Genomic DNA, 24,425 nt, shown 5'->3' on the forward strand with positions numbered 1-24,425 from the left:
CCTTAAATTCCATTTAACCTCTATTTTAATATGATACAATTAAATTATGTAAACACACCTAAAAAAATGAATTGCAGCATACCTTGTTTAGAGGACTTTTAAGATTCTTTCAGCCGATGTCCCTATGCATTTCTTTATAGTGTTCATTCTTTTTTTTTAATATTTCAACCCAATGTCTATTTACAAGATCACAAACATGCAAATAAAAATGTAAAATAAGAGAATACTAAATGTTCACAGTTGGGTCACGAAGGAATATTGTACACTGAGATAATTCTCAATGTACCTATCTGGAAAATGTGCATCAATGTCTTGCTTAGAGGTCTAGGGTTAGGGTGATGGGGTGGAAGATGTTAGTGCTAGTTAGAGGTTGGATCAGAACCTGTTGGTGTGCTTGCTTGGTGAGTTTTCTGTAATGTTCATTTTTTTTCTGTTTCTGGTAAGAATGTCATTTAACTCAAATAATGTTTAAATAACATCAAGGATTAGACACCAAAGCAAGGACATTCTGAGTTAAAGTTGATAAGCATCCCAAACTATATCAGTCTAGGCATTGCTGCATGCCTTTCCCTAGTATCCATAACTACATCCTCTAAGTTCCCCTGCCTTTTATAAATTAACTCAATCTTCCACAATGTTAACTGCATATATGATAAAATGGGTGGTTTTGGTCATATGGACAAAATGGTCTCAGAAACAGAAATTAGAAAAATAAATCCTACTGAGAGGAAAACATGAATATCCATATATTTACTCTGAGCCATATCCTCAGGTCCTTATTCAGTGTTCACTTCATTCTTACTCAAGCAAATCTTGATTGATATAAGGACTGAATGAAACCTGAGTAAGTACTTTAGGATTTGCCCCATATGTAGTAATGTATATTTATCACATCAGTTACAAAGGAACCAAGTAAGGACAATTCAACTATTGAACAAATGTTTTTGCCTGAGATAGGTAATAGGTAATAATTGGAGATATACCAATCTCCTAGAACTGAAAGGGACCTTGAAAGGTCATCGAGTCCAGCCCCCTGGCTTCACTAGCAGGACCAATTTTTGCCCCAGATCCCTAAGTGGCCTCCTCAAGGATTGAACTCATAACCTTGGGTTTAGCAGGCCAATGCTCAAACCACTGAGCTATGCCTCTCCCCCCATTTCTATATTATTTCTTTGATTTTGCCTTTCAGAAGTCAGTTCTTTTATCTGAGGGTCAAGTACAAACAGTTTGTACTTCATTGTCTGGGTTCTATCAAAATCTGTAATATTTCACAGAAAGAGAGATGAATATATAAAAAAATAATTTAAGGATCTGGCTTCAAGTTAAAAAAGCAAGAATAAGTTCTAATTTAAAGTTGAAACTTTCTTCACCCTATGCCTTCTGCCTATGCACAGCAGCTCTCAGATTACATAAAATAACACAGTATTGTAAAGGGCCCCGATTTAAAAAAAAACCAGCATTGCCTGCAATACATAGGCACAGTGTGATGAGTTTAGGACCCAGAGCCACGTTGAAGTCTGAATATACTACTCTAATTTTGTTTGCTTTTCTAAGTTTAAGCAGTGAAAAAAGGGGAAACACATACAAAGGGAATAAGCAAAAAGAACAGGAGTACTTATGGCACGTTAGAGACTAACAAATTTATTTGAGCATAAGCTTTCATGGGCTATAGCCCACTTCATCAGATGCATAGACTGGAACATACAGCAAAATATTTATACATACAGAGAACATGAAAAGGTGGAAGTAGCCATACCAACGGTAAGAGGCCAATCAATTGAGATGAGCTATCATCAGCAGGAGAAAAAAAACTTTTGAAGTGATAATCGAGATGACCCATAGAAGGTGTGAGGAAATAACATGAGGAAATAGATTCAATTAGTGTAATAGCCCAACCATTCCCAGTCTCTGTTCAAATCTAAGTTAATTGTATCTAATTTGCATATTAATTCAAGTTCAGCAGTCTCTCTTTGGAGTCTGTTTTTGAAGTTTTTTTGTTGTAAAATTGCATAACCTCATAACCTCAGCTGTGCTGCACACAACACCACCAACAGCCTCAGGAACAACTCTGACATCATAATCAAAAAGGCTGACACAGGAGGTGCTGTCGTCATGAATAGGTTGGAATATGAACAAGAGGCTGCTAGGCAGCTCTCTAACTCCACTTTCTACAGGCCATTATCACAACGTGATATATGCCATCATGTGCCAGCAATGCTCCTCTGCCACATACATTGGCCAAACTGGACAGTCTCTATGCAAAAGAATAAATGGACACAAATCTGACATCAGGAATCATAACATTCAAAAACCAGTGGGAGAACACTTCAAACTCTCTAACCACTCAGTGACAGACTTGAAGGTGGCAATTCTTCAACAAAAAAACTTCAAAAACAGACTCCAAAGAGAGACTGCTGAACTTGAATTAATATGCTCAAATAAATTTGTTAGTCTCTAAAGTGCCATAAGTACTCCTGTTCTTTTTGCAGATACAGACTAACATGGCTGCTACTCTGAAAAGGGAATAAGATTATGAACATCTATTGTTTCATTTGTGTTAATTGAAGACACAAAGAATGTCATGGAAATGTATGAGATGTCTATTTCTTGCTAGAAAGGAAGCAGGGAATGACAGAAAAATCACTATTCTCATTTTATCTCATGGGAAGCATTCAGATATGATGATGATTGCCAAGGAGCATCCGGCCCTCTGACTACTACCCCATGCTACTCATCCATGTGGGCCCTAATGATATGGCAGGGTATAACACTGAGCAGATCAGAAGTGACTACAGGGATCTGGGAGTGTGGGGTGAGGGAGCTGAGGTCTCAGGTGGTGGTCTGATTGATCCTTCTGGTCAACGGTAGGGGCCCAATTGGAGACAGACACATCCTGGAAGTGAACATATGGCGGCATGGATAGAGTTGCCAGGAGAGCATTGGCTTCTTCGATCATGGGATGCTGTTCTGAGAAGAGATGTGGTCCACCTATCAAAGAAGGAACAGAGTATCTTCGAATACAGCTTGGCTAACCTAAAGAGGTGGATTTTGAGGATCGATGGGGGCAGGAGACAAAAGCCCACAGGTAAGTCTAGAACATGGAGACCTGGGTGAAGGGTCACAATCTGGAGGCAACATGGGCAATCATAGCAGAGACAAAGAAGAGACAAGAAGGAATATAGAGGGGAAAATCTAATAAACATCTTAGATGTCTGTATACTGATGCAAGAAGTATTGGGAATAAACAGGAAGAACTAAAAATGTTAGTGAATAATCAAAATTATGACACAATTAGCATCCAGAGACTAGGTGAGATAATTCATATAACTAGAATATTGGTATAGAAGGTTATAGTTTGTTCAAGAAGGACAGGCGGGGAAAAAAGGTGTTTTTCCTGTCTATCAAAGATGTATAAACTTGCACTGAAGTTGAGATAGAAGTGGGAGACGGACTTGCTGAACATCTCTGTGGTTAAGGATTAAAGGGGCAAAAAATAAGGGTGGTGTCATGGTCAGGTCTACTATAGACCACCTAACCAGGAAGAAGAAACGGATGAGGACTTTGGTGATGACTTCAACTACCAAGACAATTGTTGGGACAATAAGACAACAGGGCACAGATTATTCAACAAGTACTTGGAATGCATTGGAGACAACTTTTTTAGTACAGAAGGAGGAGAAAGTGACTAGGGGAGAGGCTGTTCTCATTTAGGGAGGAACTGATTCAGAATTTGAAGATGTAAGGAAGCTTGGATGAAAGTGATCATGAAATGACAGACTTAATGATTCTAAGGAATGGTAGGAGGGTAATAAAGACAATGCACTTCAAGAAGGCAGACTTGAGCAAACTCAGAGAATTGATAGGTAAGATCCTGTGGGAAGCAAGTCAAAGGGAAAAAAGAGTTCAGCAGAGTTGGTAGTTTTTTAAAGAGACATTATTAAGAGCACAAGAGCAAACTATCCCAATCCATAGGAAAGATAGGAAGAAAGGAAAGAGACCACCCTGGCTTACACAGGAGGCTTCAATGACTTGAAACTCAAAAAAGAGTCGCACAAAAAGTGGAAACTAGGTCAAATTATAAAGGATTAATATAAAAACCCACAAGCATGTAGAGACAAAATTAGAAAGGCCAAGGCAAAAATGAGATTTAACTAGTTAGGGACATAACTAGAAACATCTTACATATACATTAGATGCAAGAGGAAGGTAGGCCCATTACTCAATGAGGAGGGAAAGACAATAACAGAAAATGCAGCAATGAACAAAGTCTTAAATGCCTTTTTTGTTTCAGTTTTCATCAAAAAAAGGTTAGCAGTGATTGGATGACTAACATTGTGAACATGAGTGTAAATAGGGTAGGATCTGAGGCTAAAATAGGGAAAGAACAAGTTAAGAATTACTTAGACAACTTAGATGACTTCAAGTCAGCAGGACCTGACAAAATACATCCTAGAATACTTAAGGAACTGGTTGAAGAGATCTCTGAGCCATTAGCAATTATCTTTGAGAACTCACTGAATAGGAGAGAGATCTCAGAGAACTAGAAAAGGGTAAATATAGTACCCAGCTATAAAATGGGGAATAAGGATAACCCAGGGAATTATAGATAAGTTATCTTAACTTCAGTCCCCAGAAAGCTAATGGAGCAATCAGTTTGCTAGATCCTAGAAGATAATGAGGTGATAAGTAATATCATCATGGATTTGTCATGAACAAATCATGTCAAACCAACCTAATATCCTCCTTGAACAGGATAACAAGCCTTTTGGATGGGAGAAAGCAATAGATGTGATATATTTCGACTTCAGTAAGGCTTTTTATACTGTTTCACATTATTTTTTCATTATCACGCTAGGGAAATATAGCCCACAACTGGTTGGAAAAGTGTATTCAGAATAGTTATCAAAGATTCACAGTCAAGCTGGAAGGTCATATCGAGTGGAATCCCTCAGGGATCCGTCCTGGGGCTGGTTCTATTCAGTATCTTCATAAATGATTTGGATAATGGCATAGAAAGTACACTTATAAAATCTGCAGACAATACCACAGCTGGGAGGGGTTGCAAATGCTTTGGAGGACAGGGTTAGAATTCAAAATGATCTTGACAAAATGGAGAAATGGTCTGATATAAATAGGATGAAATTTAATAAGGACAAATGCATAATACTACATTTAAGAAGGAAAAATCAGTTGCACAAATACAAGCTGGGAATGACTGCCTAGAAGGAGGACTGCAGAAAAGGATCACAAACTAAATATGAGTCAATAATGTAATACTGTTGCAAAAAAAGTGAACATCATTCTGAGAATGTATTAGCAGGAGTGTTGTAAGCAAGACATGAGAGGTAATTCTTTCACTCTGCTCAGCACTGATAAGGCCTCAACTGGAGCATTGTTTCCAGTTCTGGACACCACACTTTGTGAAACATGTGTACAACTTGGAGAAAGCCCAGAGGAGTGCAACAAAAAATTATTAAAGGTCTAGAAAACATCAACTATGAGGAAAGATTGAAAGAAAATGGGTTTGTTTAATCTAGAGAAGACTGAGGGGATACACGATAACTATCTTCAAGTACATAAAAGGTTGTTATTCTCCTTATCCACTGAGGACATTACAAGAAGTAATGGGCTTAAATTGCAGCCAGGAAGATTTAGGTTAGACATTGGGAAAGACTTCCTAATTGTAAGGGCAATTAAGCACTGGAACAAATTACCTTGAGAGATTGTGAAATCTATATCACTAAAGGTATTTAAGAACAAGTTAGACAAACACCTATCAGGTGCTATAATAGGGGGAATGGGTCCTGTGGGACCTGCAGAATCCCAGTCCCAGATCAGGGTTCTGATGTAAATCAGGAGCAACTCCACTAGTTATTGGCATTACACTAACCAAAATCAGGTCCTCAAGTCCTGTCTACATTAGGAATTTGACCCATTGTTGACAAAGGTTGTCAGCAATGATTTCCCTTGTACTGGAACTGAAAATATTTTACTGTATAGCATAGAGAAGATAATTCCATTTTCAGAAGCATTAGTTTCTAGAATGCATTTTGTAATGGTGCTGAAAATGGCTTTATCTCATCTACACTAACCATTAAATAGTTTTCTGCACTGGTTCAGGGGGACCCATAGTGACAGCTGGAGCAGAGGTAGCGAAAATAGTGGGACCGGGTAAAACGTACTTTGTTGTGGGCGGGATTGGGTGGGCAAAAAAACAAACTGCGGTAATTTGTGGGAAAACACTTTAACTCCTGTTATAATAGGCATCAAATCTCTTTCTCAACCTCGCTTAAATTTAAGTATTAAAAGTTTTGAAGTATTTTACATGGTTTACGCAAGATTTGTTTTAGTCTTTTAGTAGTAAAAATTGTCAGAATTCCATTTATATACAATATATTAACAAACTGTTTTTTTGGTAGCATGGGGGAATCTCTGTCTCTTGCAGGATATGTGGGATCTAAAGTTTTTGTGCGTGAGAATGAGATACAAATGCAAGAAAAAATGAGGGAGCAGTTGGAAGTGGATATTGTGGGGTGAGAGCTGGATTAAAAAAATAGTTCTGTGCAGGGCTCTAATTTTATATTTGTGTGAGATACAGATAATGAGATTAGTGAGGATGTCTTTAAAAAGACTGATATAAATAAAATATTTATGTAAGTAACCTGTTCCTATGATCCTTTGAGGGAATAGCCAGGAGTGACATTAGCAGTACACCCCTCCGCTAGCTTGTAGGGTCCTGTACACAGGGAAGTCTTTCACAGCAGATCTGTAATTCACTCAGGAGTGTCCCTGAAAAACACCCAGGGGTTTCAGCTGGTGTAGAATGCAGCGACCCATCTTCTACATAGGGTTCAATGTTATGAGCACACAAAATCAGTGCTTAGATCATTGAACTGGCCGTTGAATGCAATTCCAGATGTTGATTATCTTTTAAAGCCTGAATGGCCTTTTGTTTATTTGTTTTGGTGATTAAGAATATAAGAATGGCCCTACTGGGTCAGACCAATGGTCCATCTAGTCCAGTATCCTGTCTTGCGACAGTGGCCAGTGCCAGGTGCTTCAGAGGGAATGAACAAAACAGGGCAATTATTAAGTGATCCATCTCCTGTTGTCTAGGCCCAGCTACTGGCAGTCAGAGATTTAAGGACACCCAGAGCCTGGGGTTGTATCCCTGACCATCTTGGTTAATAGCCATTGATGGAGCTATCCTCCATGATCTTATCTAATTCTTTTTTGAAGCCATGTATAGTTTTGCCCTTCACAACATCCCCTGGCAATGAGTTCCACAGCTTGACTGTGCATTGCGTGAAGTACTTTCTTTTGTTTGTTTGAAATCTGCTGCCTATTAATTTCAGGTTCTTGTGCTATGTGAAGGGGTAAGTAATATTTCCTTAATCACTTTCTCCACATCATTCATGATTTTGTAGACCTCTGTCATATTCTCCCTTAGTCATATCTTTTCTAAGATGAACTATCTTAATCTCTCCTTGTATGGAAGCTTTTCCATACCCCTAATAATTTTCATTGCCCTGTTATTATTTCCAATTCTAATATATCTTTTCTGAAATGGGGGCGACCAGACCTGCATGTAGTATTCAAGGTATGGGCATGCCATGGTTTTAAATAGTGGCATTATGATGTTTTCTGTCTTATTATCTATTCCTTATTGATTCCTAACATTGTTAGTTTTTTTGACTCCTGCTGCATATTGAGCAGATGTTTTCAAAGAACTATCCATGATGATGCCAAGATCTGTTTCTTTTTGAGTGGCAACAGCTAATTTAGACCCCATCATTTTGTATGTATAGTTGGGATTATGTTTTCCAGCGTGCATTACTTTGCACTTATCAACATTGAATTTCTCCTTGTTTTGATTTAGTTTTGTTGTGAGCTTATTCTGTGTTATGTTTAAATGTTTTGTTTTGGTTGTTAATTTTTGGCTATTCTGAATGTTTAATATGCTATTTATTAAATGTAGATTGGTGACAGTCACTATAGCAGTATAATTTAAAAAAATAAATTAAAAAATTCAATTGAATCCTCTATCATAATAGGCACTGTAAAAATTGGTAACATAAATAAAATGAAAGGATATTTTCATATAATAGATGCTCCAAGGGAAACATTATGTTATGTGTGTGTATTATACATACATACCTCTGTGTGTGTGTAAGGGGGGTGTTTTGTATATATTAATACACACCATGTGTGGGCATATGTAATAAATACTTCACACAAGGTTGGCCCCATGCAAGTAGTAATTGGTTTTAAATGATTTTGTAAATAAAACACCTTGTTCCTATGGCAATAAGTGCAAGAAATGTGCAATCACAATTGTAAAGAATTTTAAAATGCCTATTATTTACCTGATAGATTCTTCTATTGGACCTTTAATGCCATTAATGTATATGTGTGAGAATATTTCTGTGTGTGGGCACATGCAAAAAATTCTCCTTATGTAAGTAAGTGTGTGTGTGTGTGTGTGTGTGTCACACACACAAGAATGCAATGGTTTTCATGGAGTGGTCTATCAGATAATACAATCCCCATTTAAAAAGTCCCTAAATATGCATTTAATTTTACAGTGACTGTTGTCATAGTAAGGAGGTGCTTTACTTACAATTCTAAAATACAAAATTGAAAGAAACATACCAACCTTTGGGCCTAATCATGCAATCCCTACTCAGTCAAAACTTTTTGAAGTTTGTAGGAATCTTGCATGAGTAAGATCACAGAATTTAAACCTCAGCAATAGCGTGTGTATGTAATATATGGAACCAAGCATTGGAGAATATACTGTGAGGAACAGTCCTCCACTAGCTTCAGGGGCTGGAATAGATGTGATTTAATAGATATTTTTTCCCGAATTTTGAACTTGTATGATATCCAGCCATGGTGGATTTTTCTAATAAGGATGATCAACAGTCAAATAGTTAACAAGATTAATATTTATATGGTCATCAACAGTGTTAGCATACCACTCTGATAAATGAAAGCAGTTTACATCTCTGTTGCAGCACAGAAATAAAACTTCTTATAGCAGCTATGGTTTATGGGATTTTTCCTGTGGCCTCTAAGAAAACACAAATGTGGGGTTTTACCGTGGATAAAATTTACTTTTCACTCTGCTATAATAATAATAAAATAAAAAAAAGCTCACTTTCCTAAACAACTAACTGGAGAAGGTACTGAAAACAGAAAATTTCAGCTGAAAAGGCAAACTTCAAAATGTTCTGTGCATATGAAAACAGGAAGTTATAATGGAAAAAGTACTGAATTTTAACTACAGGGGTTGCTACTAGTGCCTACTGAAATGTATCGACTCTGACACTTATTAAACCTATTTTGTGTATGTGTACCTGTTGGCAGTTGTATTGTGCATCCTATTTTTAAATCTATTTGTTTTTAAAAGGTGGATTTACTCACAAAATGAGGATGTGATAACTAGTTTTAATAATAAATTAATGCGCACACAGTGTAAGTTTCCACACTTGGCAATGGTGACACTACCATTTTTACTAGTTAATATCCATGTTTTTGCTCTTCCAATCCTGTATCTCTCCTGAGAAAAGGTTGACACTTGTTTCTTTTCTGGTTTTCCCCCTTGTGATGCAGTAAGTATGTGAAAAGTGTCTATCTCTATGCAGATTGAATGGTATTGGTTCTAAATTCTGTTTGGAACTGTGTATGATTTAAATGTTCACAATGGAGGTTGAGGAGACTAAGTCCACCTATATACCTTAAAGGTCATGACCAAGCATTTATTTTCTATCAACTCATGCCTTATCATCCTGGGAAGCCTCCATAACCTTTAATTTAATCTAAAGTGACACTATAATCAACAACATCCATCTTCTCCTGGGTATCACACTGAAACCATTCAGTCCCTGTCCGCCTCTCTTCCCTAAAATATCAGGTGAGACCTTCTTTCTGGTTCTCCTAAAACCCATTTGGACCTAGATCACCAGAGGTGAAAAGCTAGTATAATAATCTGCTGTTACCCTATTTTTGAGGAGGTCTTAATATAGGGCAGATGTACACTACAGCCTAAGTCGATATAACGTATGTTGTTCAGGGGTGTGAAAAAGGTCCCCTCCCCGAGCGATGTAAGTTTTGTGCTGTCCACACAGGCGCTGTATCGGCGGGAGAGTGCTCTTCCGTCAGCATACAGTGGTGCAGCTGCACCGATATAACACTGGAGTGTAGACTTGCCCTAATACAGGCAAGTGCTGTAACACGTCAGTGTAGACACTACCTACACTGACAGGAGGGATTCTTCCTTCAGCATAAGGTAATGCACCTCTTTGAGAGGTGGTAACCCTAACCCTTCTGTTAACCTAGCGTTGTCTGTACTGGGGGTTAGGTCAGCTTAAATACACTGCTCAGGGGTCGGGATCATTCACACCCCTGAGCTACATAATTAAGCTGACTTAATTTTCTAGTGCAGAATTGATCTCCTGAGTCCTGGTCTCCAGTGCCTTAACTAGAAGAACATCTTTCCTTTTATTAGAGGTGACTGACTGGTATTGTTTTTATTCTTCATCATGTCTTCTATTATTACATTGCTTGATATCTAAATGTAACTGCACTTTCTGTGTTAGTAAACATATTCTGGTTTGGGAGTTTAGATGATCTCCCATCCGTGGGTAGGATAACAGTGTGCATCACATTAGTTAATTTGTATCCAAATTTCAGATGGCTAGCTAGTCCCCCGAGTTATATTATCAACCACTGTAGGAGAAACATGGAATCCTGAACTCAGGTATTTGACAGACACATGTATAGGACCTACAGAAGTTGATGAGAACTATAGACAAACTCTGAGTTTTGGGAACCATGTTTGAAATCCTTGTCTCTTTGAAGCTGACAGCCAAAACTCCCATTTGCTTCAATTACATCAACCTCCACTTTGGAAAGTGTTTCTTCATTTTCAATATGTTGTTAATGCATTAAATGACAGGGGGGCTTCATTGCTATAAACTGCCATCTTATATATTTTGTGGATGTAGATCTGTATATTTGATTTGTATATTATCTGCACCTGAACGGGTGTCGCTCTATAGCTGTATGTGGTGCTGGGAACTGTGCAGCTCTACAGATATAAAATATATTTCACGCGGGTGGAGAGCTAGTTCCTTGTCTGTGGTGGGTGGTGTGTTGTAGTGTGCACAGTGGGGAAAAGGCCTTTGTGCATCGGGCTGTACATCCCCCACGTCATCTACACTAAGCGCTGCAAGCTGCAGGTGTTTACAGCGGTGGGTGCGCTGGGCGCAGCAGTGCAGCGGTCCATGTGCCAAGGGCTATTTGCGCACGTGAGCGCAGGTGTGTGCGCACACACCCCAGCTCATGCCCAATTCAGGTGCTTAGGCTCCGCTAGAGTCGATGTGGCCGAGTCGCTGCGCCGCGGGCCAGAGTCCCCCGCCGCCCGCCCGGCCCTCACACCCCGCAGCCCGGGTCGCGCTGCCGGCCGCGCTCGCGCTCGCTGTCCCCACGGGCGGGCTGCGCGCGCAGCCCGGCGCCCCCTCTCACTCGCTCTCCATTCTCCCCCCCCCCCCGCTCTCGCGTTGGCTGCCGGGATCGCTGGCCGCTTTGGTTAATGTCCGCCATGTTTGCCATGGCGCAGGGAGCGGATCGAGCGAGCCCGGCGCGGAACTAGGGCTGCGGGGCGTGCGCGGCGAGCTGCGGGCGGCTCTGCGGGGAGCTGTGCCGGGGCGGCGGGGCCCTCCATGGTGTTGCGGGCCGGGTGCGGGAGCGGCTGGGAGGCGGCGGCGCGGCCGCAGTGAGGGGCCCCCCGCCCGCCCGGCCCCGGGGTGTTATTGTGAGGGGGAGACAATGAGCAAACTCTCCTTCCGAGCCCGGGCGCTAGACGCCGCCAAACCGCTGCCCATCTACCGCGGCAAGGACATGCCCGATCTCAACGACTGCGTCTCTATCAACCGGGCCGTGCCGCAGATGCCCACGGGCATGGAGAAGGAGGAGGAATCGGTAAGGAAGCCGCGCAGGGGGGGCACCATTGTTTATCAGACACCCCCTCCCCTCCCGGGAAATAGGCCATTGGTATTCACCAAGCGCGCTACGCACGCTCCACGCCGCAGCCGTGCATGTTCCTTATGGGTCCTGCGCAAGTAGCGCAGCGTAAACTCTCCTCCGACGCCGTAAGCGGGCCCTGCTCCGCCATCTTCTTTGCGTCCCGACTCGCGAGTGTTTTGATTAGCCGGGGGAGGCTCTTACGCTAGCGTAAGAGAGAAGTAGGCGCAAGAGGCATCCTTGAATGGGAGAGTGTGCGCGCCGGCCGCTCTTGGCGTAGCGTGCCTGTGCTGCTGCACTCTTCACTGTTGTGTATGTGGGATTCCAAGGCAGCAGGGGAGTGGAGGGGGCTGTGTGCGCTGTGCTCTTTCGTGCAACCAGGAAGGCTTTGCATTGTAAAATAGGAACGTCCTGCTTTTATATTGTCCTACCGTGTGTGTGTGTAATGGGACTGACACTAAACGAGAGTGAAATAGGATGGGGGGAGACCCCCATTCCCACATTAAGAGCTGGAAATATAAAGACAGACTGCGCTTATGTTCTGAGTTTAACTGTTGCATCCGATGTAGGGAGCATGCATGCCATGTAGTATCTCAGCTGTCCATTGCTGCGGTGCTGTAACTGAAGATACACTGCTGTGTGCATCATACTGGAAAGCTTTTGTGCATTGTAGTTCAGGATTTTTAAATAATATGCTGGGAGCTGCTTTATCTGTTCATTGCTGAAACTGGAGTGATATTGCAGCCTGCAAAATATATACACAGTCTGGTGCAGGCTGCGTTATTGCACTCTTGAGGAAGGGCTTTGTAAATGTTGCAAGTAGAATACCAGCTGTCTGCTGTTGCAGATCGTATAGTTGGAAATATAACTGCTATAAGAATGCTTTGTACTTGAATGTTTAAGAAACACAGTAACTAGGAGTTAGTGTTGTTCAGTTGTGCATGTAAAATACCTGCAGTTATTGCATAGCTGTAGCTGGATCTATAACTAGACCTAGATTTTACAATGTACACCATGCTGTTTAGTGTTAAGATGATTTTAAGTAAGCTAGTCAGTGTTAGGAAACATGTATTGCCTGTCGAATGCTTGCTGTCCATTTCTGCAGTGCTGTAGGTAGGGATACATTATTGTCTGTATCTTTACTAGAAGGTAATTTTAAGATGAGTCTTGTGAGCATTAGGACAGCACTGTGAATACTTGCTATCCATGATTGCAGTGCTGCTTGTCTGAACTTGTCATTGTCCTTCTTAAAGACTTGACACTTGCACTGTTAGATTTGCATCCTGCTCACTGCAGGCACACAGGATGTCCCCTTGTGTGGCTGTACTTGTATGCAGAGTTGAGAGTAAATGCACCCATAAGAATTTCTTCAATGAATCTCTGTCTCCGCCTTGTAGCCAGCCCACTATGTGGATTGGCTTTTCAGAGGTTCTGGCTGTCAAAAGAAGGCTCCAACTCTCTCTGATTGGCTTTCTCATTTAACTGTTAATATTGAAAGAAATCTTTTGTGTCTTCCATTGGTTACTCATGGTTCTGACCTCATTGTATTTCACTTGTATTACAAATTATAATGTATGGTGCTCAACACTTACGATGCTCTACTGTATTTTGATCTTAGAGCCCTGGAATGTGTGTGTGTAATTTTAAACAGACAGCAATATACTTTTCAATTCTAAGGTCATTCCATACTGAGATTGTTATGGCTTAATATATAAGCATAAATGCTAGCCACTTCAAACATCATTTCTGGTTGAATTCCAGGATCTAATGTTAAATTACGATTATTGTTGTCACTACATTTGCAACAGTTTTTACTAGAGAGAGAGATCAACTTTATGCACTTTTTTTTTTTACTTGACAGTTAAGTGTGTTAGTCACTCTGTGTTTAATTACTTAGAGATTATAGAGAGACCGGGTGGGTGATATCCAATATCTTTTTATTGGACCAATTTTTGTTGGTGAGAAAGACAAGTTTTCAAGCTACACAGAGTTCTTCAGGTTTGGGAAAGGTACTAAGCTACCCCTACAAAGAAATACACTGAAAAGAGCTGGAGTAAGACAGCTTGATAGTTAAATTCACTGTACAAGCAAGCAAACTGAGATGTTTCTCTGGTCCCATTCCTGCATGTGAACCCCATCCCTTGTATGAAGCCTCGGTGAAGTTAGTGGGACCCATGTGCGTGCAGGGGTCCTCTTGTGTTCAATAAGTTGTGTGGTTTTGGCTCATAAGAAGCCACTGAACTTCTCTGAACCTTAATTTGCACCAAAAAATATGGTTTCATAGCATCTCAATTTTTTTATACTATTATCATCATCATAAAAGCTGAGGTTCAAATTAAACTGTTAACCTGTAATGAATAAAGGTTTGTGAGTATTTTTCTACATAAATTCTGTGTGTGTGTTTTATTCTGATAATTTTGAAGTATTAGATACTTCTCACATAAATATATTGTGATTAGAATGGGAGGTTTAAATTATTATTAAACTTTTACCATGCATTTCTACTCTCCTACTTTATATTATAATGTCATACTACTACACTTGTCCAGATTGTTATGCCGTTTACGTTGAAAAATACTTACACCAAAAGCAATCTTATTGAATTCAGTGGGAAAAGATTGTGTAGTAAGGTACTGCTCAGTGTGAGTACGGGTATCACAATCTGACCTTTAATATTGCCATTTTACCAGTGAATCTTCAAATAAATTCTGGAAATATCTTGCCATTTTCAGTATTTTACTAATAGGCTTGTACCCTTGCTGATACGACATTATACAAACTGGGAGCCCAGTGTTGTGTTTCCGTGTATCTGTAATTTTCATGGGAGTTCTCTGTGTGCAGGGAGTGTAGGATTGTACTTCAAGATCTGAATCTACTGATGTCCACAATTTTAACTGAATTGAGCTATTGGGCCACATCCTGCTCTCAGTTAAAATTACATAAATCTGGAGAAATTATTCTGATTTAAATGGAACGAATCTGAATTTATTATGTCATAAGTGACAACAGAACTTCTCTCTTTTTTGTGTGTGTTTAGTATTAGAAGGTGCGGAGAAGGGGAGCATTGTCAAATTCCTCAGATGCTATATTGAAAATCTACTTAATAATCTTAATTCAGAAAACAGTATAGTACACTAGTACATGATGTATTTCCTAGCACTTAACTACCAAATCTGAATTAAAATACACCTCTACCCCGATATAACATGACCCGATATAACACGAATTTGGCTATAACGCGGTAAAGCAGCGCTCGGGGGGGGGAGAGGGGGGACTGCGCATTCCGGCGAATCAAACCAAGTTTGATATAACGTGGTTTCACCTATAACACAGTAAGATTTTTTGGCTCCAAAGGACAGTGTTATATTGAGGTAGAGATGTACATTGGAGGCTATTGTGTTACACCTTTTAGGTAAAAATTAATTTTAATAACGAGCCAAAATCAAGAGTAATTGAAGGCTTTAAGAGGTGGATTTGAATTCCTTTGTGTAGTTACAGACACACATACATCACAGTAATTGATAGTTGTGACTGGGCAGTTGAAGTGCTATTGGAGATTTAACTCAGACATTTAGATTTGAGCATTCATTCATTTATAACTAGGCATGACTTCATATTTAAAGTCAAAGGTGATACAGAATAGAAACCCAACAGTAGCAAGGTAAGGCTATTGTCAATGATGCTAAAATGCACTATATTTTAATGTACGCATGGGGGAAAATCTTAAAATTGAAATGGGTACATTTCATTTTTAAGTCTTTGACTCGGTCATTTGAGGGTACTCCTTTCAGTACTCATTTAAACCATCATGTAATTTTGAGCGTTGGCAGAGTAAATTGAATTCCCTTGGTCTCTGTATTATGTTTTTCTTTCTCCATTCTCTACTTCCATTGCAATGTTGGAAACCTGATTTCAGTTTATCTTACTTCGTAGCTGCCTGGAGCTGGTCGTACTTCCAAAGCAGCACACTAGTTCCCCAGCTGAGGGAATTGGTCTAGAGCAGTGGTTTGCAAACTTTTTTTCTGGGGACCCAGTTGAAGAAGATTGCAGCTGGGGATGATGGGTTTGGGGTGTGGGAGGGGCTCAGAGCTGGGGCACAGGGTTGAGGTGCGGGGGGTGAGCACTGCAGGGTTGGGCCGGGAATGAGGGGCTCTGGGTTTGGGGAAGGAGGTGATTGAGGTGTGGGAGGGGGTCATGGTGGGGGGTGCAGTCTCTGGGGTGGGGCTGGGGATGAGCGGTTTGGGTGCAGGAGGGATCTGGGTTTGGGGGGGGGGCTCAGGGCTGGGGCAGAGGTTCGGGGTGCAGGGTTGGAGTGTGGACTTACCTCCAGTGGCTCCCGATCAGCGACGCAGCTGCGGTGCGGAGGCAGGCTTCCCACCTGTCCTGGCACTGCAGACCATGCTGCACCTGAAGGGGCCAGCAGCAGGTCCGGCTCCTAGGCAGAGGCACACAAACGGCTCTGCACAGGTCTTGCCTCCAAGCACTGCCCCCTCCCTCCAGCTCCCATTGGACAATTCCTGGCCAATGGGAGTGCAGAGCTGGTGCTTGGGGGGGCAGTGCATGGTGCTCCGTGGCCCTCTGCCTAGAAGCCGGACCTGCTGCTGGCCGCTTCCGGGGCGCAGCACGGTGTCGGAACAAGTAGGCACTAACGTCCCGGTCGGTGGTGCTGACCACAGTGACCTAGTGCCTTACATGCCATGACTCAGTACTGGGTCACGACCTGAACTTTGAAAAAGGCTGGTCTAGAGTGCTTTCATTTTGCACAAATTACACTCCTTTCTTAATTCTGAACTTTTTTGTTATTACAAGCAACAGTGAAGACATCTGTAACCAAAAAAGATGTAGAAAAATATTTTCCCTCTTGTTTGTCTTTGGTATTTGACAGTAATCCCTGTATAGACATTTCCACTTGTCTCCATCTTTTTATTTATTTACATAATTAGGTCCCAATCCTAGACACACATTGCTCAGGCGTAAGGGTCCACCTGAGGTAGAGTTTCATTGAAGTGAGTGGTGTTCTCTGTAGATTCAGTTGCAGGATCAGAGCCAATAGTAATTTTTCCTCTTTTGTTTGTGTGGGTTTTTCATACGGTGGTAGTGAAAACACATAACCACCAGCATTGGTGGTAGAGTCAAAGGCAGCATGAAACTACTTTTTAACTCATGTTTTGAAATTGACCAGATTTCCGTTTGACAGCAGTGCTTTAATGAATGGCATTGACAGGTTCTAAAGATAGTTGTACCTGTTCCTTTTGGGAATGTTTCCCAAACTTTTGAAAACTGAATCCCTCATCAGGAAAATGAAAACAGTCATGCCCTTCTCTCTTTAACACCTGCATATGTTGTTAAAGTCCTTGTCGTCAGGTTAATTTATACACGATATCTGCTTGTTCTTCACAACCCTTCACCCCACTTTGGGAAATAGTATTGTTAAAGTAGTATCCTATTATGGAGATTATTATTTTATGTGCTTAAATAGTCAACACTACTGATACTTAAAGTATCCTCACTGGCACCTCAGAGCTAATTTTCAGGCTCTCTGCAAATTCAGCAAATATTTCTGCATCTAGTATGTTCACTTCTCATTTTAAAGTTTGTTTAGGTTTCTTGTACCCATAACAGATATAGGGCCTTTCCTCCCCCTTTTTACAATAAAGCTGAGACTCTGGAGGTACAGCTCCCCCAGGTGTGCAGGAGTGCATGTTCCACATTTAGGGAAACACTGCTTTATGTGATGCAAGGGTAATGACCACAACATGAGGCCTTCAAGGCTGAGATTCCATCTTTACACTGTGGAAAAACTAGGTGAGTGCTATATTATATTTTGGTAAATGCCTTCAAAACATATGAGCATCATGTGTGAATAAAACTAGGTTACAACTGTATGATCACTTCATAAGAACGACCATACTGGGTCAGCCCAAAGGTCCATCTAGCCCAGTATCCTGTCTTCCAACAGTGAGCAATGCCAGGTGCCCAAGAGGGAATGAACAGAACAAGTAATCATCCAGTGATCCATCCCCTGTCGCCCATTCCCAGCTTCTGGCAAACAGAGGCTAGGGACAGCATCCCTGCCCATCTTGGCTAATAGCTATTGATGGATCTATCCTCCATGAACTTATTTAGTTCTTTTTTGAACTCTGTTATAGTCTTGGCCTTCACAACATCCTCTGACAAGTTCTACAGGTTGACTGTGCATTGTGTGGGAAAAAATACTTCCTTTGGTTGGTTGTTTTAAACCTACTGCCTATTAATTTCATTTGATGACCCCTAGTTTTTGTGTTATTAGAAGGACTAAATAACATTTCCTTATTTATTTTCTTCACACCAATCATGATTTTATAGACCTCTATCATATCCCCCCTTAGTCATCTCTTTGCTTATGACACCAAGTTCCATGTTTGTTTGGGACTGTGTTGACTTGTATGATTTGGGGCAAGTCACTTAATGCCTCTCTTCCTCCATTTCTGCATTTGTAAAATGAGGATGCTGATACTTAACAGCTGTGTTGTGAGGCTAAATTAATATTTGGAAAACACTTTGATATTTTTGTATGAAAGTTGCTATGTAAGTATATAAATTATTTAGTGTCTTTATAACAACAGAACTATATCTGATCAAGAGTTGCTTCTTGTATACAAGAGTTGGTACTCGTACTTGAACATAATGTGTATGTACTTTTTTGTCTATATGAAATTATGATTTCCTAACCATATATAGGATCTCCTCCTTCCCCTCCCCGTCTCTTGCCCTTTCAATACTGAACTGAAGGAAACATTTCATAGTTGTTTGGCTTATATCGTATGTAGTGTTCAGTCTTCTGGATTTTAATAAGGAATGCTTAATATTACACTTACAACTTGATGAACTTTTTTCAATAAGTAAGGTGATAAGCAGCTTCTTTTAGTCATTCCTCAGCTAACTAGGATATGTGCCAGGTGCGGCGCACCATTGGTGGCTTTTATATTATTTAAGAGCCTGTTGTCCTTTCTACAAATATGCCTCTCCCCCAGTAAAGCGTGTGTGTGTGTGTGTGTGTGTGTGTGAGAGAGAGAGAGATTAGTTTTACCAAGTGCATGTAATATCAGGAATAAGTAAAACAAAATTTCTTTTAAAAAGTATACATTATTGGCTTGATGTAGATATTGATATCTCCTACCTAATTGTGTTTTTTCTGCAGAGCTTGAATTATGTGAAAAATAAACTGCCTCGACTTTTTATTTATTTTTATTTTACAGTATATGGGAATTAAGTGTTAGATGAGATACTCTACAAATCTAACTCATATTCTTCATAGTATTGGATACTAATTAATATAAAAGGTGTAATTACTGTGAACAAGTTTTAGTCTACTGCTCCTTGTATGATGAGGATTTGTTGAAAATATATATGCAAAGAGATTGTCATGGTAATTTTTTTTTTTTTTTTTTGGTAAGTGTGTGGTGCAATTTGGGAATATTGGGGGCAGAGAGTAATCAAATCAGTCTGTGCCCTTACAGCTTTAGGCCTGTATAAATAAGATAATTTTTTCCCCCTGTAAGGGCCTACTGTTCCAGAGAGATTGTTTTAAGTTGAAAGTTTCATGTGTTGGGAATGCACTGATGAAATGCAGCTGAATCCACCAAAGTCATTTCCATGGGAGGGACTTAAGAAGAGTAGACCCAAAAGAAGCAAGAGTACAAATGGTCAAACCAGGGGCTATATGCAAAATTCTGTAGGTCAGAACTTGGGAACGAGTGATTTTAGGTCTGGTATCTCAAGAGAGTGGAGTTTGTGCAAAGGTATAGATAGGCTTGGCAGAATTCTATTTTTATTTTTTATTTTGATGGATACACCTCTACCCCGATATAACGCGACCCAATATAACATGAATTCGGATATAACTCGGTAAAGCAGTGCTCCAGTGAGGCGGGGCTGCGCGCTCCGGTGGATCAAAGCAAATTCGATACTGCGTTATAGGTGAAACCGTGTTATAAGATTTTTTGGCTCCCGGGGACAGCGTTATATTGGGGTAGAGGTGTAGTATAGATTTTTAAGCATTTATTTTTTTATTTAAATTTTCATAGTTGCAGGAAATATATGGGCATGGTCAGACAATAATTCTTTAATGACAGTGGACCAATAAGCATTGAGATTCAAAAAGTTAAAGCTTTTATAACCTTTAAAACACAAGTTGTAAACATCATGTCAAAATATACAACATAAATATCCTTAAAACAAACCCCTGAGGGGGTCGTGAGTTTATTACATGGGGGGTCGCAAACTGTCAGCCTAAACCCCAGACCCTGCTTTGCCTCCAGCATTTATAATGGTGTTAAATGTGTAAAAAAGTGTTTCTAATTTATAAGGGGAGTGTCTCACTCAGAGGCTTGCTATGTGAAAGGGGTCACCAGTACAAAAGTTTGACAACCATCTAAAGCAACATTTTTCTTATGTTGCCTATCTGTAAATTTTGATGATTATTGATGGAAAATTTTGTTTGTCTTTTGTGTGTATGGTTTACCAACTTTTACCAGCAAAACCTAATCTGTCTAAGCATAGGAACAATCAAGACAGGATTTCTTTCCTTAGGGGAGAAATGTGGTAGAAGCTGAATAAAGCATCTCTACATAGTTTGCTTTTGGCAGTCTGCTTTCTAGATGTTTATTATTTATATATGAGTTATAGCAGAGGAACACCTCTGATATAGTTAGGGATAAGACCAGCTTTCTGTTTTAAAGCTCTAAAAATCTGTATGGTTGCTTGGATTGACTTGAAATTTGGTGTTCCAGATGAGGCTGCAGAGTTCTGTTAGTGATCCAAATTTTGGATCATTTGACCACGTGGTTCCCAAGATAGGGCACCTGCTCAGAGCTGGAGAGCAAACCAAGGCTCATATCATTGCACCAGAGTCTCAAATGCTTGACGTTACCCCAACTGAGTGCACAGTACCCTCAAGTCCTTGGGGGGGAAATCAGATTAAAACGTTATTTAAAAAAAATCTGCTTCAGTGAGATGCGCTAAGCTCATATGCCTATTTGCATGCCTAATAGATTATTCTGAGTACACCTCTACCTCGATATAATGCCGTCCTCGGGAGCCAAAAAATCTTATTGTGTTATATCGAACTTGCTTTGATCCGCTGGAGCGTGCAGTCGTCGTCCGTTCCCCCCCCCCCCCCGGAGCCGCTGCTTTACTGCATTATATCCAAATTCGTGTTATATTGGGTTGCATTATATCGGGGTAGAGGTGTATATGCAGCGAGAGAGGCTAACTCTCTGGAGAACTACTGCTGCATCACAGGACTGATGTGGCTCTGAGGGCATGTAACGGTTTGAGAATCTGCGCACTAGCCCAGGCACCGTGAATTTAAATTCAGTGTAGGGCAGAAATCTGAGGTAAATATTCGGATGCTGCTGCAACTATTTTTTGAGAAGAAAATAAGTTACGTAAACAAATACAAGGAGGGGAGGGTATTGGGGTAGAAGACTAGTTGGAACCATGGGAGTAGAGGAAGCGTGGTTGGAGGATTAGGGGGGTAGGAGGGGGTGGGAGGGATGCGGGAAGGGAGACGTGAGGGTTAGTGGCGATGGGTTGTGGAACAATGCTGCAGGGGTGCTTGTCAGCCTCACATTCCCATCCCATGTGTGTGCAATGATCCGGGGAGCCACAGCCAGTCTACAAGGGTATGGCCCCCCTTCCTTGCTCCCCTCAGGAGAGCCTCAAGAGAGCCATATGTGAGCCTGGAGGCAGTTTGCCTATGTGAGTCCCACATCCTAACCCTGGGATTGTCTGGGAGCATGTTTATCCTACAAATTTTGTCAGCATAAAGCTGTCACAGGTAGAATATCGCTTGTGTGTATGCATACTTGACTCCTTACTTCAGTGCTGTGCGTACTCACTAGGAGCACTGGTTGCGATGCACAGCATACAACTGCCCATCCAGTGCACTGTCATTTGGGAAGTTTTGGCAAATGTGGTGAGGCAGAAACAAGTCATGCAGAGGTGACTGGGACTGCAGGGTCAAGTTCCCATTGTGCAGCTTTCTGCACCACATAATACCACCTCTGTCCCAAAATTTTTGCACCTATTTTGAAATTCCCACAAACCTGAGTGGAACTTGTTGCTGTTTGCCATCTCTGGCAGAAGCATGGAGCCTGCACAGCTCTGCACTATTGTCATGAGCATTGCACGGGATGAACAATTCACTGGTTTTTACAGAGCCTCAGGGAACATGATAGCTTTCTTTGCTATGGTAATAAGCCTTGTGTATAGGGGGGAAGCGTTAGTTGTGGTATAGCTTGACTTTAGTAAGGCTTTTGATACTGTCTTACGTGACCGTCTCTTAAACAAACTAGGAAAATACAATCTAGATACAGCTATTATGAGATGGGTGCATAACTGTTTGGAAAATCATTCACAGAGAGTAGTTATCCATGGTTCACAGTCATGCTAGAAGGGCATATCTCGTGGGGTCCCGCAGGGATCAGTTCTGGGTTCAGTTCTATTCAATATCTTCATCAGTGATTTAGATAATGGCATAGAGAGAACATTTACAAAGTTTGTGAACGATACCAAGCTGGGAGGGATTGCAAGTGCTTTGGAGGATAGGATTATAATTCAAAATGGTCTAGACAAACTGGAGAAATGGTCTGAAGTAAATAGGATGAAATTCAATAAGGACAAATGCAAAGTACTCCACTTAGGAAGGAACAATCAGTTACATACTGAAATGACTGCCTAGGAAAGAGTACTGCAGAAAGGGATCCGGGGGTCATAGTGGATCACAAACTAAATATGAGTCAATGGTGTAACACTGTTGCAAAAAAACCAACAAAATCCTTCTGGGATGTATTAGCAGGAGTGCTGTAAGCAAGACATGAGAAATAATTTTTCCGCTCTGTTCTGCGCTGATTAAGCCTCAACTGGAGTATTGTGTCCAGTTCTGGGTGCCATATTTCAGGAAAGATGTTGGGAAATTGGAGAAAGTCCAGAGAAGAGCAACAAAAGGATTAAAGATCTAGAACGTATGACCCATGAGGGAAGATTGAAAAAATTGGGTTTCTTTAGCTTGAAGAAGACTGAGAGCGGACATCATAACAGTTTAAGTATATGAAAGGTGGTTACAAGGAGAAGGGAGAAAAGCTGCTGTTCTTAACCTCTGAGGATAGGACAAGAAGCAATGAGCTTAAATTGAACTAAGAGCAGTTTAGGTTGGACATTAGGAAAAGCCCTAACTGTCAGGGTGATTAAGCACTGAAATAAAATTGCCTAGGGACATTGTGGAATCTCCATCACTGGCTATTTTTAAGAGCATGTTAGACAAACACCTGTCAGGGATGGTCTAGATCATATTTAGTGCTGCCATGAGTACAGGAGACTGGATTAGATGATCTCTTGACATCCAGTCCTACGATTCTATGGTTGTGTGACTATTTCTTGGAGGTCAAATTGCTGTGAGTCAGAGTGAGAACCAATTCAAGATGGTGGTTGTTGTTGTTGGCATTCATGAAGCAGATGCAGATGTGGAGCACCACTTCTGGGCCTGAGAAACAAGCACTGACTGGTTGGATCGCATTTTAATGCAGGCATGGAAGGATGAGCAGTGTCTGCAGAACTTTCAGATGTTCAAGGCCTCATTCCTGTATCTGTGTTCCATGCTTGCCTCAGCCTTCCAGCACAGGGACACCAAACTGAGAGTCGCACTTGTAGTGGAGAAGCGAGTGGTGATCGCACTACAGAAGCTTCTAATACCAGATTGCTGCTGATCAGTGGGAAATCATTTTGGAGTTGTCATGGAAGCATGTAGGACCATTAATTGTCTCCTCTTATTTAGGACTGTGACTCTTGGCAGTGTTCAAGACACAATGGATATATTTGCATCAGTGGAGTTCCTGAACTGCGATGGAGGAAGAGATGGCAAGCATGTACGTGTTTTGGCACTAAACCACTCTGTCAGAGAGTACATCAACAGAAAGGGCTATTTTTCTATGGTTATGCAAGCACTAGTGGATTACTGGGGACATTTCACCATCATCTGTCAGGGAAGATGCATGACACTTGCATCTTTAAGAGCACAGGACTATTCAGAAAGATACTAATAGGGACTTCCTTTCCTGACCAACAGATTACCATTGGTAATGTTGAAATGCCAATAGCGATTGTGGGGGACCCAGCCTGCCCCTTATTTCCCTGGCTCGTGAAGCTGAACACAGGTCACCTTGGCAGCACCAAGGGAAGATTCAGCTACTGGCTCAGCAGGTGCAGAATGACAGTTGAATGTGCTTTTGGTAGATTGGAGGGGCACTGGCGTTGTATACTCACCAGACTGGATCTCAGTGAGAAAAATATCCCGAATGGTTTTAGTGCTTGCTGTGTCCTGCATAAGATCTGTGAAGCAAAGGAGGGAAAATTGCTGC

General features: G+C 41.0%; 1 protein-coding gene across 5 annotated transcripts in view; it reads left to right on the forward strand.

Annotated features, from left to right (window-relative positions):
* The first annotated feature begins 3,043 nt into the window (after positions 1-3,043).
* EPC2 (enhancer of polycomb homolog 2) overlaps positions 3,044-24,425 on the forward strand; it is a 93,941-nt gene continuing 72,559 nt past the window's right edge. The window contains exons 1-2 of one of the 5 annotated variants that reach the window (XM_045032846.1): positions 11,978-11,985; positions 23,843-23,933. In XM_045032846.1, the coding sequence (XP_044888781.1) occupies positions 23,874-23,933 (60 nt within the window). In that variant the 5' untranslated portion in view covers positions 11,978-11,985; positions 23,843-23,873. Of the gene's footprint in view, positions 3,086-9,776; positions 9,917-11,597; positions 11,986-12,095; positions 12,156-23,842; positions 23,934-24,425 lie in introns of those variants that run through there. The other 4 variants (XM_045032848.1, XM_045032849.1, XM_045032845.1 and 1 more) reach the window with 4 other exon arrangements.

The sequence above is a fragment of the Mauremys mutica genome, chromosome 10 (assembly GCF_020497125.1).
Source record: "Mauremys mutica isolate MM-2020 ecotype Southern chromosome 10, ASM2049712v1, whole genome shotgun sequence".
Lineage (NCBI taxonomy): Eukaryota > Metazoa > Chordata > Testudines > Geoemydidae > Mauremys > Mauremys mutica.